Source organism: Anabas testudineus, chromosome 9 (assembly GCF_900324465.2).
Source record: "Anabas testudineus chromosome 9, fAnaTes1.2, whole genome shotgun sequence".
Taxonomy (NCBI): Eukaryota; Metazoa; Chordata; class Actinopteri; order Anabantiformes; family Anabantidae; genus Anabas; species Anabas testudineus.
Genome location: NC_046618.1, coordinates 27,408,694 through 27,425,716, shown reverse-complemented (window position 1 = coordinate 27,425,716; position 17,023 = coordinate 27,408,694). Strand labels below are relative to the sequence as shown.

Here is a 17,023-nt window from a genome sequence, read left to right as displayed (position 1 = left end):
AGCTGTACATAATTAATAATTAGAGGTTGAGGTCTTTTATTAAATGTTTCTGTAAACTTGTCTTGAGGTCATTATTATTTTATTTTGCTAAAGTGACACAAGTTCAAACTGTAAAGTGAAGTTTTGTTCTGCTGCAGCGCGGCTGGATGACTTTAGACTCTCATCATCACCGTCTGCTGTCGGACACACTTTCCACTTGTTAAAGGGAACAAAGATTGTGTGTTGAAGGCAGAGAGCGACACAAACCAGACGACCCAGGATGCAACAGTTTCATCAGCTTCACACGTCAGTGCTCCTTAACATCTCCTGATGATCTCCACATACAGCATATGGTTTCTGTTCCACCACACATAGCAGTCACAGATCCTTATACACTAAATTATAAACTAAAGTTGAAGGATTAAAAAAATTGAATGTGATGCTTCATTTAAACCTGTAATAATAATAATGATAAATCACTTTGGTTTCTTTTGTGAGTGTCTCTGAGGGTTTCAGCAGGAGGGAGATTATAACACACACAATGACATAATTGATTGTTTTCTCCACTGCAGTTAGTACGATCAATAATTCACACTTAAAATGTTTAATTACTTTTGATGGAGGAAGCGACTCCGCGAGCAGAAACAAATTAGTTTCAACTGGGACTAAATTGACACATGATCAGTTTCCACAAACTGCTCAGTCTGGGGTTTAACTGCAAAACGCTCAGATGCAGAGGTTCGATAGCACCAAGGAGGCAGTTTGTAGCAGGAGTGAATTCAACTCTGGTCTTAAAGAACCCGTAACAACAATTCCAACAAGTGCCGTTACATTTTTATGCTAAATGAACATGTTTGTTTTTGTCCAACAACTTTAAAAATGTGTACGAACAGACCCTCAGAATGATTGGGTGAGGTGGAGCTCCCCCACCTGCACTGACGTTAGCTGTGCAGCTTCAACAGTTTAACACTTATGAACACTTACACACAGACAACTGGACGAGCAGCTACCTGTGCTGCTAATGGAGCTAAATCATAAGCATTTTGAGAGTTTGCTCTCAAGCCGGTGAAATCCCTTCCTGCCCCTCGGGCTGCAGCACTTCTCACCTTCTGTAGCAACGTGGTGACGTGCTGTCATGTGCAAATAGTCTATGATGTCCTGATGTAATGTCTTACCTCTGAGACACAGCAAAGTATAAAGCATCACAAAATGAAAATACTCAGAACACTACATGTGGTATTATGTTTATGTTGGTGACTTTATATAAATGTAACGTCTGTGATATGTGAAGTGACTTTAAAGTGTAAACAGTGCAGACAGGAGATTTGAAATGTGTAGAATCACTCAGGGCCAGGTTACCTCTTTGTTAAGGCTGTGAAGGTGTATCCCCATAAACTAACAACACTTTGTTGTTGCCTCTTGTCACTGAGTTTCAGCCTCTGGAGGGACAACTAGGTGCGTTTGATTCGTCTGTCTCCAGCCTCAGTAATGACAGGCTGAGCACTCAGGGACCTATTAGAGGGAAGTGGAGCTGCAAAGCCTCATGGGATGTGTGTGAGTGTGTGTGTGTGGAGGCTGGAGTTGTAAATACAAAAAGGAGGAAGAAAAAGAAATATGACCTGTGACCTTTCTCATTTGTGTCTCTGTCTCTCTAGTCACTCGTCTGCATCGACACTGGAAACAGATCTGAGAACAGAATCTGTGGCTCCAGGCGAGTGCTGCCTGCGTTCCACATGTTGGATCCAAGAAGACAGAAGTCATTGATTAATCCTGAGAGAATAATTAGGAAGCAGATCACACACAGGTTGATGCTTCAATTAATGCCCTGGATTTAATTCCTTGTCAGACGGAGCTCTGCGCAGCTGGACCGGAGACTGGAAATCAGTTTCCAGTTCCACAGTTTGACTGCAGCTCCTCACATGACTGCTCACTGCCTGCTGCACCACAGTCTTCACTCTGATTTAGTCGTTCAACCATCTACAGCGTCAGAGAAGCTTCTCTGTTATAAAGTCAGGTGTTGCGGACTAGCAAAAATAAAAACCACGATTTAACGGTTGATGAAAAGATGCATGGAAGAAAGGAGCTAAATAAACATGAGATGAATGTGGTTCAGGGAAGTTAAGGTGCAGGAGATGTTGGACAAGATGAAAGTTTGTCCCTGTGCCACAATATTAGGTAATAATAGTAGTGATAATGCAGTAATAGTAATCTATATTTAATCTAATTTAATGTAAGTGCACGTTTCAGGTGAATGACTTTGCAGCTTATGAAAGATGTGTACTTCAAGGTCATCCCAACCACAGATGAAACAGTTCTAACTTTTGCAACCCGCCCCCCGTGAAGCTGCGTAAAACACAAATCCTGCGTGATGAGACGCAGCTGTGTGGAGCTGCTCGGCCTCTCTGCTCATTACGATAAAGAGGATTATTATTGTTGTTGTTGTTATTATGATGATGATGATAACAGCGCCGCAGCGGTGACTCACCGATGAACCCGAGCTGAGAAAACTCCAGGATCATCCACTCCTCCGACGGCTGCTGCAACGCAAAGTTTTTCATGGTGGTGAAGTAGTTTGGACGAGCGACGATGTCATCCTCTAACTGTAAAGGAGAGAGAGAGAGCGATGATGGACGTGTGTTCTCCGGCGTCTTTCTGATTCCTTTTCTCTAATTAACGTAGAGCACAGAATAAAACCAGCTGACGCTCGTCAGTAAATATAACAGTAAAACACTTCATCTGATTTGATCAAGTGAGTGCGTCTGTATTTCAGACACATGAAACACAAACTGTGTCCAAACATTTAGCTGAAATCACTTGGCAGCAGTTGGTGTTTTTAGTCATCTAGCGTTTGTTCAGAGGCAGCAGGACAAAGAAAAACTCCTCTGGAAGGTCCTGGCTCCAGCAGGGACAGCTGGTGCTGTTAAACAGGCTCCAATAAAAACTGTGGGAAACAAACTTTGGTGGTGGTTTCGGTCAAATGATGAAATTTACATGAGACACAGAAAAAACAATTAATTATTATTTTTCACATGCAGCCAAAATAGTCTTTTGGGATGAGGGATGGTTTATACTCACTGTCACATTCTTCAGTTGTAAAATAATCCGCTCAGTTCGAAAAACTGCTGCTTTCAATCAACCGAGCTCTTCCAGAAGCCCAGTCTCCTAACATCTGCATTAAAGAGTCTAAACCCAACCTCACACAGGACAGCTCTGTGGTTTGTCAGTGTTTCACTGCAGTTCAGTCTCCATCCACCTCAACCACCTGCTTGAGTGGAGGTCAACACAAAGACTATCTGCTGTAGCGACCAGAGAAGCAGTAGGACAAGAGGAAAGTCTGAATTGTTTCCTTTTAACCTAAACTATTAGTTGGTGGAGGCTGTTGAGGCTACAAACACTGAGAGGAGACCTGCAGACACCACCCAGGGCTGACAAGAGATCAATCAGATAGAGCCAGTAATTAAAACTGTTTAGAACTAGGACAAAGAATCTTCGATGACACCTCCAGAACACAGGATTTTAAATCCACCTTCACAGTAAAAATATCCTCAAACTCAACATTTTAGCTGCTGATCTCATGGCAGCTCTCAAACCTGCAGTAGAGGCGCTGGGTACCCAGCGGTAGAAGGCAGCCTCCTGACAGACACATACATCCACCTCTTTTGTCCCCAGGGAGCCGACATGGAGTAATTACCCCCTCCATCCCCTCCACCTCCTCCCCTCCCATCACTACTCACAGAGAGGAGACAACTCTGCAAAGTTCAGAGCGAGTTTAGGTGTCACAACAGTGAGTCTGGCTCTGTGGTCCTGTCAAAACGCTTGGCGTGGGAGCAGCCGAGGCTCTGCCACCGCCAGCAGAGATGATGGTGCTGAGATTGCTCCATCGCTGGAAAACAGCCAGAAAAATAACCCAGTTCAGCTCTGGCTGTGTTCAAGGACAGAGCCACACATCACAACAGCTCCACACAAAGAGCCAAAGCCACCACACACCGTGAGGAAAAACCCATTCATCGCCAGAAATCACTTCCAGCCCCCACCGTGAAATCCACTCTGGGAAGTCCAGATGTCATTTTGTTGATTTTTGGCATCAACACTGACCACAGGCGGAGGCTGCTAATATCACCTGCATTTATTCATTACTAAAAATCCACAGCAGAAAACTGTCTGTGAAGGGACGTAATGCTGGGTACGAATATTATTACTCTCTGTCTGCGTTCTGTCCTGTCGTCGTTCTATTAATACTCTCTTTATGGATTTCTGCACTGTTTTCTGTCCTACTGTTGTTTTGCTGTTGGTGATTCTGCGGTAAAATATGGAAATGGATTTAATTTACTCTAACAGGTTCATCAGAAATCTTGTTCCTGTTTTTTGTATTTTAACTGTGGGTGTAAAAGCTGATTTAATTCATTCATTAATTGAATTTAGTGTTTAGAGCCTTAAACTGACGATGTTTTATTTCTCTTTAACTCTTTACTGTGACCGGCTGCACGTCTTCATTATTTATCCCATTTTTCATTTCAGTTTGTGACTCGTCTCTTCCCTGAAAATAAGACTTCACAGGTGAACCGGAGTTCAGTTACGCTGAGTTTCTTCTCCATCTGTTTCTTCCTTGTTTCATCTTTAACAGGAATAGAGACAGCGCGATGAAGCCACGGAGGCTCCTCCATTAACATCCCTGTCAATCCACTGTCGGTGCAACAGTTTCATCAGCATCACACACCAGCAGAATTACATCACACACACTTTTTATTTTAATGGCCGTCCTGCTTGATTAAATTCAGTGCGGTGACATCAGCTGTGTCCCAGATGTAACTGTCTCCCGAGGCTGCTGTGTCTTCAGTCTGTCTGAAGATTTTACACCATGACCACGTTGTTGAGTTGTTATTCATGTGGTGAATCGTGCACTCTGGAAGTTCACGGCTGTAAATTACGAGACAACAAGCCCCTGGCATAGACCTGGAAAGTGCCCCGAGACTCAAAACGACCACAAACAGTGTAATCGCTTTGTCTCTTTGTGGTTGTTGTGAGAAAATGTTCATAGGGTGGTTGGAAGGGGCCCCTGAAAATGTGTCTTGTAGTCTTCTCTGTGTGGTCACTTTGTCTCTCTGTCTCTTTCTTGTCATTTTTGTGTCTCTTTGTGTTGTATCTTTGTAGTTTAAAAATCAAAACCCTGGAAACACAGTTACTGTGTATTTCCCATTCAAAGTCAATTCATCTCTGGTCTGTTTTAAGTTGAATGTTCTACAGCTAAATGAGAGTTTGACGGAGGACCTTACTGAACGTAATGAGATGGAACAGACGCAGATTATCAACTGTGCTGCTGCTGTTGTCTCATTGTGCAAAGATAAATCAATAAAATAAGTGAACATCAGTGCCAGTGTTATCTAATACAGCTGTGGGTGTAAAGAGTACTGTAAACTTTACTATAGTTCTATTGATCTATTGACACGCTGCAGGAGATAACCAGGGTTCAAAGGTCACTGGAAGATAGATAAGATTTTCTTTCCTACCTGGACATAGTAGGTTCCCTTAGACTGTGCATACATCATCAGGAAGCAGTAGTCCAGGTTCTGCTTCGTTCTCCACCTGAGGAGGAACAAAGATACAAACGTGTTATCATCGCAACATCTTCATGTAACACACACACACACACACACACACACACACACACACACACAGATACTGTGCATGTACACAGCTGCACACGCCGATGTGGAGGCTGTGTGTGTGTGTTAATATCTAAATAAAAAAATAATGTGACCACAGGTTTCCTTCGATACATTTGGTCGGTTTGATGGAAAAACGCCGGCGTAGTGATCAGAGGTGAGTAGAATCAGTGTGTGTACAGACGCAGAGCATCTCAACAACAAACACACAGTTCAGTTTGTACAACAGCAGCAGGGAACTGACAAATCAGAAACTTCATATCAACTGGTCAGAGCTAATTTCAATAATAAGAATTTCTCTTATTGTTTAAATGTTAAATTGTTCGACACGCTGGTTTTTGGTGTTTTTGCTCTTGTAGATAGATATTTATTAATCCTGAGGGAGCATCCAGCAGCTTATGGAGCTACAGAGAAAAGACAGAGACATGATGCAAAAAAGAAAAAGAGGACGTAAAACACAGACTAGAAGCAGGAACTTAAGGTAAAATCTAAGCTATAGTTTCAATTTTCAACAAGGTTCATTGATTTCCTTCATAAAACAGCAGCTTGATGTAGTTTTTAACCTGAAACAGCTGAAACACAGACTGACTTTAAAAAGCTAAATGTTTTCTAACATGAGGAGAAGCAGCTTGGCCTCTGGTCACTGATCCTCCACCATGACCTCTGACCCTGTCAGAACAGAGCTTTTTGTGGAGGTTTATGCAGCATGTGATGAACATGAGCTCCCTCAGCCCTGCAGATAAGAAACCTCCTCCACCAGGCTCCACTCGTGTTGTCACACAGGGAGTCGGTTGCGTTTTCGCTGCTGAGGACTCAAACACTCGAAGTGAACACAGACGCAGCTTTGTGTCGCACACTCTCAGGCGACAGGATGATTTAACGTGTTGGAGACATCAGCTGCTGCTGAAACACAGCGACCAGTGTTTTCACATTTAAAGAAACTTTTCAGTAAGTTTGTGTGACCACAGCGTGACTGTCGGTTCCGACTTGAAATATATCCTCAGGTCCTTCAATCATTGACTCCCAGTCTGTAAAGGCCGTGATCTGGTCCTTAACCTTTGAATCCTTTTAAGTTGTCAGAGCTTGTGTCACCGAGTTTATGTCCACAAATCAATGCAAACATGTTAAATCCCAGTCGTTTAATGTGCACATTTCACCAGAACTGGGGGATTTTGTTGCTGCACATGTGGTCGGGAACACAGTCTCCAAATCTTCCCGTTCCTCTGCTTCACATTTAGGATTTTGCAAGTTAAAAACAGACACGTGTTTCCAACTAAATATCTGAGCTTGTAGAACAGCATCTACTTGGGACTGCAGCTGTTCGATGGGTGGGTGCAGACAGTGGCAGGCGAGTTTACAGGAAATGGACCGAAGGCCAATCAATGCTTTTATACTGCCCACTTTGAAATACACTTCAGCAGCACCTCTAGTGTGAGACACAAACTACAGACAGCACCGATGATCTGAAGTGTTTTCTAGAGAGGGGGCACAGATTCAGTGTCTGTGGTGACTCTGGAAGGTGACGTTAATATGGGAGACTCACTTTACTGTCCTCCATCTCCCACTCAGAGATATCAGGCCTTCTGGAGCCTAATAGAGTCAAGAGAGAAAACTTGAAATGAGATTCTGCTCAGAGGGCGAAGGGGTGGGTGGATGTGCTGACGGATGCTCCAGTTTGCATACAAACTGTGTTAAAAAGGGCAAATCAGTGCTGACATCTGTCCACGTTCTGTTCACTCAGTCTTTGATGGTAGTGAAGTGTTTGATGATCTTTCGCACACACACTTAACATTTCTGTGGCTGTAAAGTGTTTTTACATTGATTTTCTTCCCTCCGCACAGACACTGGTTCCAGTTCGTGTTCATGTTAGTTCAGCTTTATTCTAGGTTACAGTTACATTAAAGGGAAATAAAATGGTATTTTAATGACTATAATTCACTGTAATGTACTGTATCGCGGCTCGGATGACCATGACCAGGTCTGCATTGTGCACTGTACATGTCTTGGTTTTGGTAAAACACTCAAACGATGTCCATTCTTCATACGACTCTTTTTCTGAGTCACTGTGCTAAAGTTAACTTCTTGACACCTCCTCCTCCTCCTCCGCCTCCTCCTCTCTGTCTGTGCGGTTATTTTCATCCACCTCATCTGAAGAAACAGTTTAAAAACTTTCGACTTTTCCCTGAAAACCTGCTGCGCAGCTGCGTCTTCGTGTGGCTTCTGCAGAATCTTTCAGTCTGCAGAGACTCTGGAGGGACAGACGAAGGTTTTACAAAGATTGTTGGTGGAATGAAGACGTCGTGTCGGGACTCTGTTCATACTGTTTGAAGGAAACAGATGACACGAGAGGAGACCTGCATCTTGAGGATTTGGGATGAAGAGAAGGATGAAGGAAGTGATTTCGCTCCATTACAAGTTGTGTAAACAGTCATCGTGTGTCGTCTTCATCCTCTTTCCACAGACCTGCGGCTTAAAATGAGACCTCCGACCACACAGACAGTCACAGTGTTACTGTGCAGCTTTTGATAATAATAATACTCATCTGAAAGAATCAAAGCTCCTGCTCAAGTCGGTGAACAGACTCAGGTTTCAGCTTTAAGTCTCTTTCCTGAATTGAACCTGATGACGATGTTGTTAGGTCTAAACATCATAACTCTACTTAAATAAATGTCATATTTGTGGAAATAGGGATCCATCCATCTCTAACCACTTATAGAAAGTCAGGTCTCGATGGAAGCTGGTTCAATGAGGTCCCGCCTCGCAGCCCAGATGAGTTTTCTGGGTCTTTGGTCTCCTCCCAGGGGGTCATGTCTGGAAAACCTCCAATGAAAGGCACCCAGGGGCCTCCTGATATACCCAAAGCACATTAGCTAGCGCCTTTGGCTGTGGCCCGTGCTCCTTTTGGATGTTGGATCTCCTCTGAAGTGTGATGATGCTTTTCAGTAAGCAAACATGTAACTCCTCACACTGTAAGAGTCTCCTACAGCAGACGTCAGTAGACGCATGTTCTCATCTCATTTGAATTATTTTAATCACCAAATTATGAACTATTATACTACCATAAAATAATAATAATAATAATAATAATAATAATAATAATAATAATAATAATAATAATAATAATAATAATAATTATTATTATTATTATTATCATAGTTTCCTTTTTGGTTTCCTTTATCGACTCCTTCCCCCCTTCCTTTCCTGTGTTACCATAGTAACATGTTAGAGGGGGCGGAGCAACAGTTTATTAACTAAAACACTTTGATCTGCATTCTGACCCTGGAAGGGGGGGGGGGGGGGCGTCACATGGTTCCATGGTTCAGAGACTCATGAATCAGCCACGACAGGCTGACACACGCCTGGGGAGACACACACACACACACACACACACACACACACACACACACACACACACACACACACACACACACACACACACACACACACACACACACACACCTGCACACACGCAGGTCTTTCTGTAGCTGTGGGGACACTCACCCCTTCTGAAAATACTACACTTGAAGTACTGATTCAAATTCTTCAAGAATTTCCCCTGTTAAAATTATTATTTTTATTATATCATTTATTTAAAAATATGCTAATATTATCATATTTGGTGAGCACTCGGATTGACTCCAGAGATGAGTAGCTTAGCATGTAAGGAGGACGACAAAGGTTTGTATTGAAAAATGTTCTTAAATAATTCATGTCAGTGGGAGAACAGCATCGTGTGTACATGTCTTTCTTAGTACTCAGGTTAGAATCAGCTGTAGGGAATGTACGACGGATCAGCGGGCGTCCTCACATCTATATAACGACACTAGAGTGGATGTTGGAGCTTTGATTGTGATGAACTGTGTTTGTGTAAAGTTAAATGAGTAGAGCGTGTCAGGGTAAATCATACTCCAAACTGAAGATCATAAAGTTACTTTGAGAGAAACAACTTGTTTCATTTAGTTGTGTTGTTGGTTCTTGAAACACAGCAGGTCTCCAGATTTGATTTGGGTTTAAACAAGGACAAATCAGCTGAGTATGAATCATCATGGGTGTAATACTGAGAGCTGCTCCAGCGTCTGACAGCAGAAGATCCTCCTACAGGATCTCCTGCAGCTTCCAAACTAGTTTCCTCTTCAACAGTGACAGTATAAAATCTAAAGTAATAAGGGGCGTCTGGTTCAGTCTTCGTCTGCGTGTACTTTAGTTGTTTTAGATCATTACTACCTCCTGGATCTGTTCTTGACCCCCTGCAGTGTGCGTCTTAACGTCTCACTCTTTAATGCAGCCACTTCTAGAAAGTTGATATCATTTTGCATTGATTCTCCTCATCAGGCAGATTCTCAGTTTTCTCACCAACTAAACTCTGGGAGGTAGTTGGAAATAGATGAGCTGAATCTGTTTGTACTTCCACTGGCTCCCTGCAGCGTTCTGTTCCTTATCTGCTATTTTTAATCTTGTATACACATGGCGTAGTAGTAAATGTAGAAATCACCATATTGTCAAATGTTCTACAGGCTGTTTAATGACGTCTCCTCCAAATCAGTCACATCATGTAAAACTCTGGAGAGTCTGGGTAAAGACTCTGAACCTGAAGGCCAGGATACCCCACGAGGCTGTGCACCAATTGGTTTTAGTAATTCCCAGTTTCTCTGTGACATGTGGGTGAAAACTCCACAACAGGACTAATAAGTGCAGGGCAGGGACACACAGTTGTGCCAATTACTGGACTTAGACGGCAAATGGAAGTTAATAAACCACCTGAAGCTCGAAAGTGCTTCACTTTTTAGTTACTTGCCAGGAAAAGTGTCCAGGAGCCGCTGCCACATTACAACCTGCTTCATGCTGAAATAGTTCCACAGCAAAACTCAGTAATGAAGGTTTAAATAGCTGTGCAGGTGTCTTCACCTGTGCTCCAGCCATGCACGACAAATGTGGATCGCAGCTCGATTTAACCCAGACTTTAATCTAAATCCAGTAGATCTCTAGCTACGGCTGAGCTGCAGCTCCGTGCACGTTTCCTGGACAGTTTAATTATTGATGTATTCTACCTGATAATTACTGTAGTAAAGTGTAGTTTACTGGTGTTTGATATTAAGACAGAGAGTAATTCAACCTGGGTTTAATGATTACCAGCTTCAAACCCGACTTGATGACTGTGTCCTTCACACAGACAACCTTCATCTTCATCTGACAGTGACATGTGTTCAGTTCATCACGACACACACAGTAACTCAGCTGTTTACTGTCGCTCTTGTCATGAGCTGCCGGATGGACTCCATGGTCAGAGAGCAGACAGGACAGAACTGAGCGAACAATGTTTATTTAGAAGTGACAGAACACAGTAAATCAATGGAACAGTCACCAGGTGGGAGGAGATGAGGTAGGGTGCGTATGGTGGTCTGGTTGGAAACCGGAAGTAATTCAAATCCAAGATGGCCGACCAACAGAGAGCACATGGGCAAAATGGAAGACAACGTCAAAACCAAAATGGCCGACTGACAGAGAGCACATGGACAGAGACACCAGAGTCACACAAGCACAACGAGAAAATAGTCCAAACAGTATCTACAGAGCTAGCTCGGAGGTCGAGGGTAATCCGGGTCATACACAGGCAGGCAGTTCAAAGTTAAGTCCGGCAGGCAAAATCCACAACGGAAGACAATCCAGGTCGAAACACCAAAGCACTCCAAACAGACCGAGCAGGAAAGGGGACAACAAGGGAGCGAAACAGAACAGAGGGAGAACTCACTGAACCAGAGGGGAAGCAGGGTCAGGTCAGGCTGGTCCAATAAGGGGGAATCCAGGGTAGACAGAGTAGAAAGGGGACAGGTCCGGGAAAGGGAATCAGGCAGGTCCAGGTACAGGTTAGGTACCGTGAGCAGGGGGGAAAAGACAGAACTCACAGCACCAGGGGGTCAGGCAAGAGACGGGGTCCAGATCAGGCAGAGTCCAAGAAATCCAAAAGAGTCAGTCCAAGATAAATGCTGGATAATGTGCAGGCGTTGAAAACAGACTATCTGGCAGGGGAAACAGGTGAGCAGGCCGGTATTTATACTCCAGGGGAAAGCAGGTGTAACCAATCAGGTGAGTGCATGTGACCATACCGGGAAAGGGAAACAGAAGGCTGCCAAAATAAAAGCACGGCAGGAAGCACTGGCAGCAACGAGGCTGGAACCATGACAGCTCTACTGGGTTAATTCTGTCCTCTTAGTGGTACATATGCACAGTGACTGGCTTTCAGTTTCCCAGAACCAAGAGCCAAGCGAAGTCCTTACAGGCTGCCTTACAGTCACCTGTGAGACCAGGTGTGTTTTATCTCTTTCCAACACAGGAGGTTTGAAATCTCTGTTTCCAAATGTCTAACACCAACGCAGCTTCTCGGGTGTTTTGTCTGACCATCACTCACCTGTAGTTGGCAAAACTGTCTTTCTAATCTTTGAAAAGCTCTTCAAGAGTCATTATTCATGAATTTCAAGCCAAGTCCAAAGTTTATTCATGTGGGCCTCGAGCATGAGTCACCAACTCTAATGCCCACCGCTGATATCATGACCAAGTTAGAGCCGTTTGTTCCAGTTTGGTTCAGTTGTTGAGAGTCAGCAGATACAAATTAACCACACTGAGGTGGATCACGTATCTGAGTGTTTGAATATATTCAGAAAGTGTAAAGTTTTACAAATATACTAGAAACACAGATGATGAAAAGCTGCTCCGTGGCCAAAACTCATCTAACTACTGAGCTGCTAAAAATAACATTATTATTATGACATTATTCTGATTCAGTCTGATGAGTCATGCTGATGGAAAAGTGTGAAACACACACACACACACACACACACACACACACACACACTGACCTGACTCTCTCCTTGGGGTCTCCAAAAGACTCTCGGAGTCGGGAGAAGTCGGGGTAGAAGTGAACGGATGGAGAGACGACCTCCAACAGGCCCGACTGAATCTCTGCAGGAAAACTGAGAGAGATGAGAAAAGGAGATGATTAGAGAGGAGGAGATAAATCAATCAATCAATAATCAATAAGGGAGAAAAAAAATAAGGGAACAAGATAAAGGAAGGGAAGGAAAGCAAACAAGGAGGAAGTGAAAAAAGGTTGGAAGGAAAATGAAGATGGAAAGAAAAGAAGATGATACGAAAAGAAAGAAAAGCAGGTGAGGACAAGATAAAAAGAAAGAAGGTAGAGTAGAAGAAGTAGGGAAGGAAAGAGGAGATAAGGAAAGACAAGGATAAGAGGGGAAGGTGGTGACCAGACAACAGACAAGAGAAAAGAAGAGAGATTAGGAACAGAGGAAAGGGGAAGTGAAGGTAGGAAAGATGTATCAAGAATGTAGAAAAGAGAAAGGGAGGATTAAAAATTAGAGAAGGATAAAAACAGAAGAGAAGATAATCAGGATTAAGGAAAAGAGGATGAAGAGAAGGAGACAATGAAGGAAAGAAAATCAGCAGTTATGGAAAACAAGAAAGGTGGAGGCAAAGAGGATGAGGAAACAGGAAAGGAAAGACAAGAAAGGATAAAAAAGGGGGAAAATGTGTCACGAATGTATAAAAGAAAAGAAGGATTAAAAAGAATGAAGAGGAGAAACAGAGCGATAAAAATAGAAGATAAGCTGGACGAGGAGGAATTAAGGAAAGAAGAGCAGGAATGATGGAGAGAAACAAGACAGAAAGATGTGAAGTAGAGGAGATAAGAAAGGAAAGGACACAAAGAGGCAAGGAAGGAAACGACGGAGGGCTGAGTAGGAAAGATGAAGGAGAGATAAGGAAGTAGAGAAGGAAAGAAGGAAATGTCCCATATGGTGAAAGGTTGGTGCTGCTGACAGTTTGTTCTGCAGCCTCAGTGTGTGTGTGATGAAATGAATCAAATATTCTGCACAGTGACACACACACACACACACACACACACACACACACACACACACACACACACACACACACACACACAACATACAAACACACACAGGAGGGGAGATCCCGCCCCATCACTTCTGCTGCCATAGAAACAGCATCCCATCATGCAGATGGACTTACAGGCGCTTCAGGTTGTCGGCTACACTGCTGGCGTACTGCTGGTCAGCCTGGAAACACACACACACACACACACACACACACACACACACACAGGTAGATTAGTCTCTTCATGTTTCCTTCAACACACACGCTGAGCTGAGCGTTTAATGATTCCTAATAACATGTTTGATTAATACTGAACTTCTCAGAAACTCAAGGACACTTCACCACATGAAAACTGACTGAACACTCTGACAGCGTTCAGACGAGCAGAGACACCGACATCGTCACATTTTTATTGCAGCACTGCTCTGTGACGTTCTGTGATGTTCCACCTGCTGTCCTGTACAGAGCTGGAGGACGTTCTCAGATCGTCTACTAAAGTTTGTTCGTCGGCCGTTTTCTGCTCAGGGTGAAGCTTCAGTTTAAACCTGAACAAATGAGCAGGATGTGTGAAAGTTGACTAATGATCAACTTAAAGAAGAGTGATCAGTGAATCCAGCTCACAGACAATGAGAACAGACATCGTGGTGACGGAGACATGTGAGCAAAATGTACGAATGCTGAATTTAAATAACATACGACCACAACAAACAGAGAATTTCTAATGAATTTTAATATGAAGGAAACACATGAGATGTTGTGAATCCACCGTGTAGAAAATTCTTTAATTTGTTCTGGATGATGCAGGAAATGTGAGTGTGAGAGTCCAGAGATGTTCTGTGCTGTGACAGATACCACCGATCTACCGATCTCTATTTGATGCATCATGCTGCTACTGATGATCCACATCACACTAAATCAGTTTCAGATTGAAACAATTGTTCCTGAATTAGACTTTTAAAGCTTCGTGTCTCTGTCACATTGAGATAATACATGTTGACACACACACACGTGAGAGACTGAGATCATCTGAATCTTTTTATGACTTTCTGCACAAAAACATCAACAACAACTTGAGCAATCCGTGACACCAGAGCCCAGCCTCCCGCTCAGCCAATCAGGGCGCAGATCGGCTCCCCGTGGGATCCAATCCTCTGGCTCTGAAGGTCAGTGTGAGGTCACATGCTTCCAGCAGCCAAGCGGCGCTGCAGTCTGTCAGTCTCTGCAGAGAGTCTGTGGTTTGTTTTGGCGTCCTGGAGGTGCCAGCTGGGTGGAGCTTACCGCAGAGCTCAGTGTTAACGAGGAGCAGACGCAGTTTAGAGACGCTCAGCTGAGTGTTAGAGTCCGTCTCTCGCTTAGTTTACGGAGTTTCATGCACATGCAGCGACGTTCCTAACACACTTTTACATTTTACACCAAACAACAAACAGAAAAACAAAAACAGGCACGATTCGTGAAGCAGCCGTGAGAACATCCACTGAATTCACAGGGATTTTCCAAGTCTCCGCAGCCGGAGCCAGTATGAGGTTGAAACTGCAGGTCGCGTGGGCCCAGAAAGAGTTTTTCCTGTGAACATCCAGAGAGAGCAGCATGGACACAACAAAGAACAAAGACTCTTTCTGTTTCTCTCTGTCCAAAAGACCTAAAGCGGAACAACCTGAGAGCAGTTTGATGGAACCAGTTGAGCCCTGTTGATGTAAATGAGCTCAACTATAGTTGTAGTTTGTTTATTCGAGCACGGCAGCAGGATCATTCATTTTCTGAGTGCAGTATCTCACATTACACAACCAGTCTGCTCTGTAGAATTCATTACGGCCACTTGGTAATAACTTTCAGTCGTACAGTATCTCTCATGAACACGTTGTTTTTCACTTACTGAATAAATAACAGGTAAATTGAACACACCTTGTGTCTTGTAGCTGATTAACAACAAAAGCCTCCTGGTTGCTGTATTTAGCAGGTCTTAGACCTATAACAACCACATGTTAACGCGACGTCATCTGAGGAGCAGTCGGCAGCTTGTCGTACTTTAGGTCTAACATTCCCTCTTCTGCCTCAGGTTTTGGTCTCCACCAACTGCTGAGGAACAGATTTGGCTCTTTGGCTGCTGAATGCTTCACTATGTTCACCTACTGGTCTTTAGCCGTGTCTGGTACATAGCAGAACCACGACTTTATGGGTTGTCGTGGGTTTTTCTCCAGCTACTTCCTGCTGTGGCTAAAATGACGCAGTACTGGTTCAGAGTGAACCAAAACAGCAAAGTTGTGGTCGAGACACTAAACAATGAGCTGAGGCTCAGAGGATACCTATTCATTAATCACTGCTTCGGTCTCTCACCTCTTCACCATGATTCTAAAACACAGAACGCCTCACATCTGGATTTTAAAATATGAGTCAGTAAAATAAAACGATGACATCAGAGCGTGAGATGTTCGTACTCAGGTAACAAATGAGCAAACTGACCACAGCTCTGTTCATGTGAGATGAAGAGTGTAGTGGAGCTGCAGGGCTCTGTTCCCATGCCGTCTTACGTCATGTGCTCCTCTGCTCGAGCAGTACGACACGCATCAGTCATGTAATATTCATGTTACACATCTCTCCACTTTAAAAGCTTTAAGTGCTTTCGCTGCTCGTTGTTCACCTGCAAAAACAAACTCTGCCGAGGCGCCACGAGATGACGTGTTCTTCAGTCCACAAAGATCTCAAAGATGTTCAAAGCTGAACTTCCTACACGTTTCCAGTCAGAGTGAAAGAGGAGCGGAGCTCTGGTTCAGTGTGAATCCACCAGCGAGGAAACAACAACAGCAACGGCGAGGAAATTGAAAACTGTGTCTGTGAGATAAAAACAAAAACCCTGAGGGGATTCTAAATATTCTACGTTCTATCAGCCCGGAGGAGAAAGCTGAAGAAGATATCAAAATGACAAATGGAAACAAACTGCAGAACAGAGACAGAGAGCAGGGGAACACAGATATAGGAGTAAAGGAAATGAAAGTGGAAAAGCACAAACACCCTGCTGGACTGGATCCCAGTTTGGTCCAGCTCAGAGCACCTGGTCCAGTTTTCACTGTGGGACTGAATGTGTCCTCCAAAGTCATGTAGCAGACTTACAAGAGAGATACAGGGTAAAGGTGGTGTAGGTGTTAGGAGGTCTGCCTAAGGACCCCTACTACAGCTAGACCACGGCTGGGATTCGAACGCCGGTCTCCTGGATAGTGGTACACTATCACACTACACTACCAGCCGGTGTTACATTAAGTAGAAAGTGATCGTTTCACTTTACAACCCACAAAATCAAGTTGGACGAGCTGCAGTATGTGAGTGTTCTGGTGATGTGAGGTCACGTGTTCTCTTCTACAAACTGGGACGTTCTGGATGTGTTGTCGTTAAATCAGCTCCTTCAACAAATACTTCACTGAGTCTGAATGAATCCACATTTGGTCTCTAGACGGTGTGTGCACAGTGATGAAGGAACATGT

The 17,023-nt window shown here is 43.7% G+C and overlaps 1 protein-coding gene across 1 annotated transcript in view; it reads right to left on the bottom strand.

Moving 5' to 3' along the window:
- mgat4b (alpha-1,3-mannosyl-glycoprotein 4-beta-N-acetylglucosaminyltransferase B) overlaps nt 1-17,023 on the bottom strand; it is a 38,268-nt gene that overhangs the window by 16,005 nt on the left and 5,240 nt on the right. The window contains exons 5-8 of the mRNA XM_026343175.1: nt 13,683-13,729; nt 12,497-12,610; nt 5,487-5,562; nt 2,465-2,579 (exon numbers count right to left, since the gene is read on the bottom strand). Of these exons, the coding sequence (XP_026198960.1) occupies nt 2,465-2,579; nt 5,487-5,562; nt 12,497-12,610; nt 13,683-13,729 (352 nt within the window). The remainder of the gene's footprint in view (nt 1-2,464; nt 2,580-5,486; nt 5,563-12,496; nt 12,611-13,682; nt 13,730-17,023) is intronic.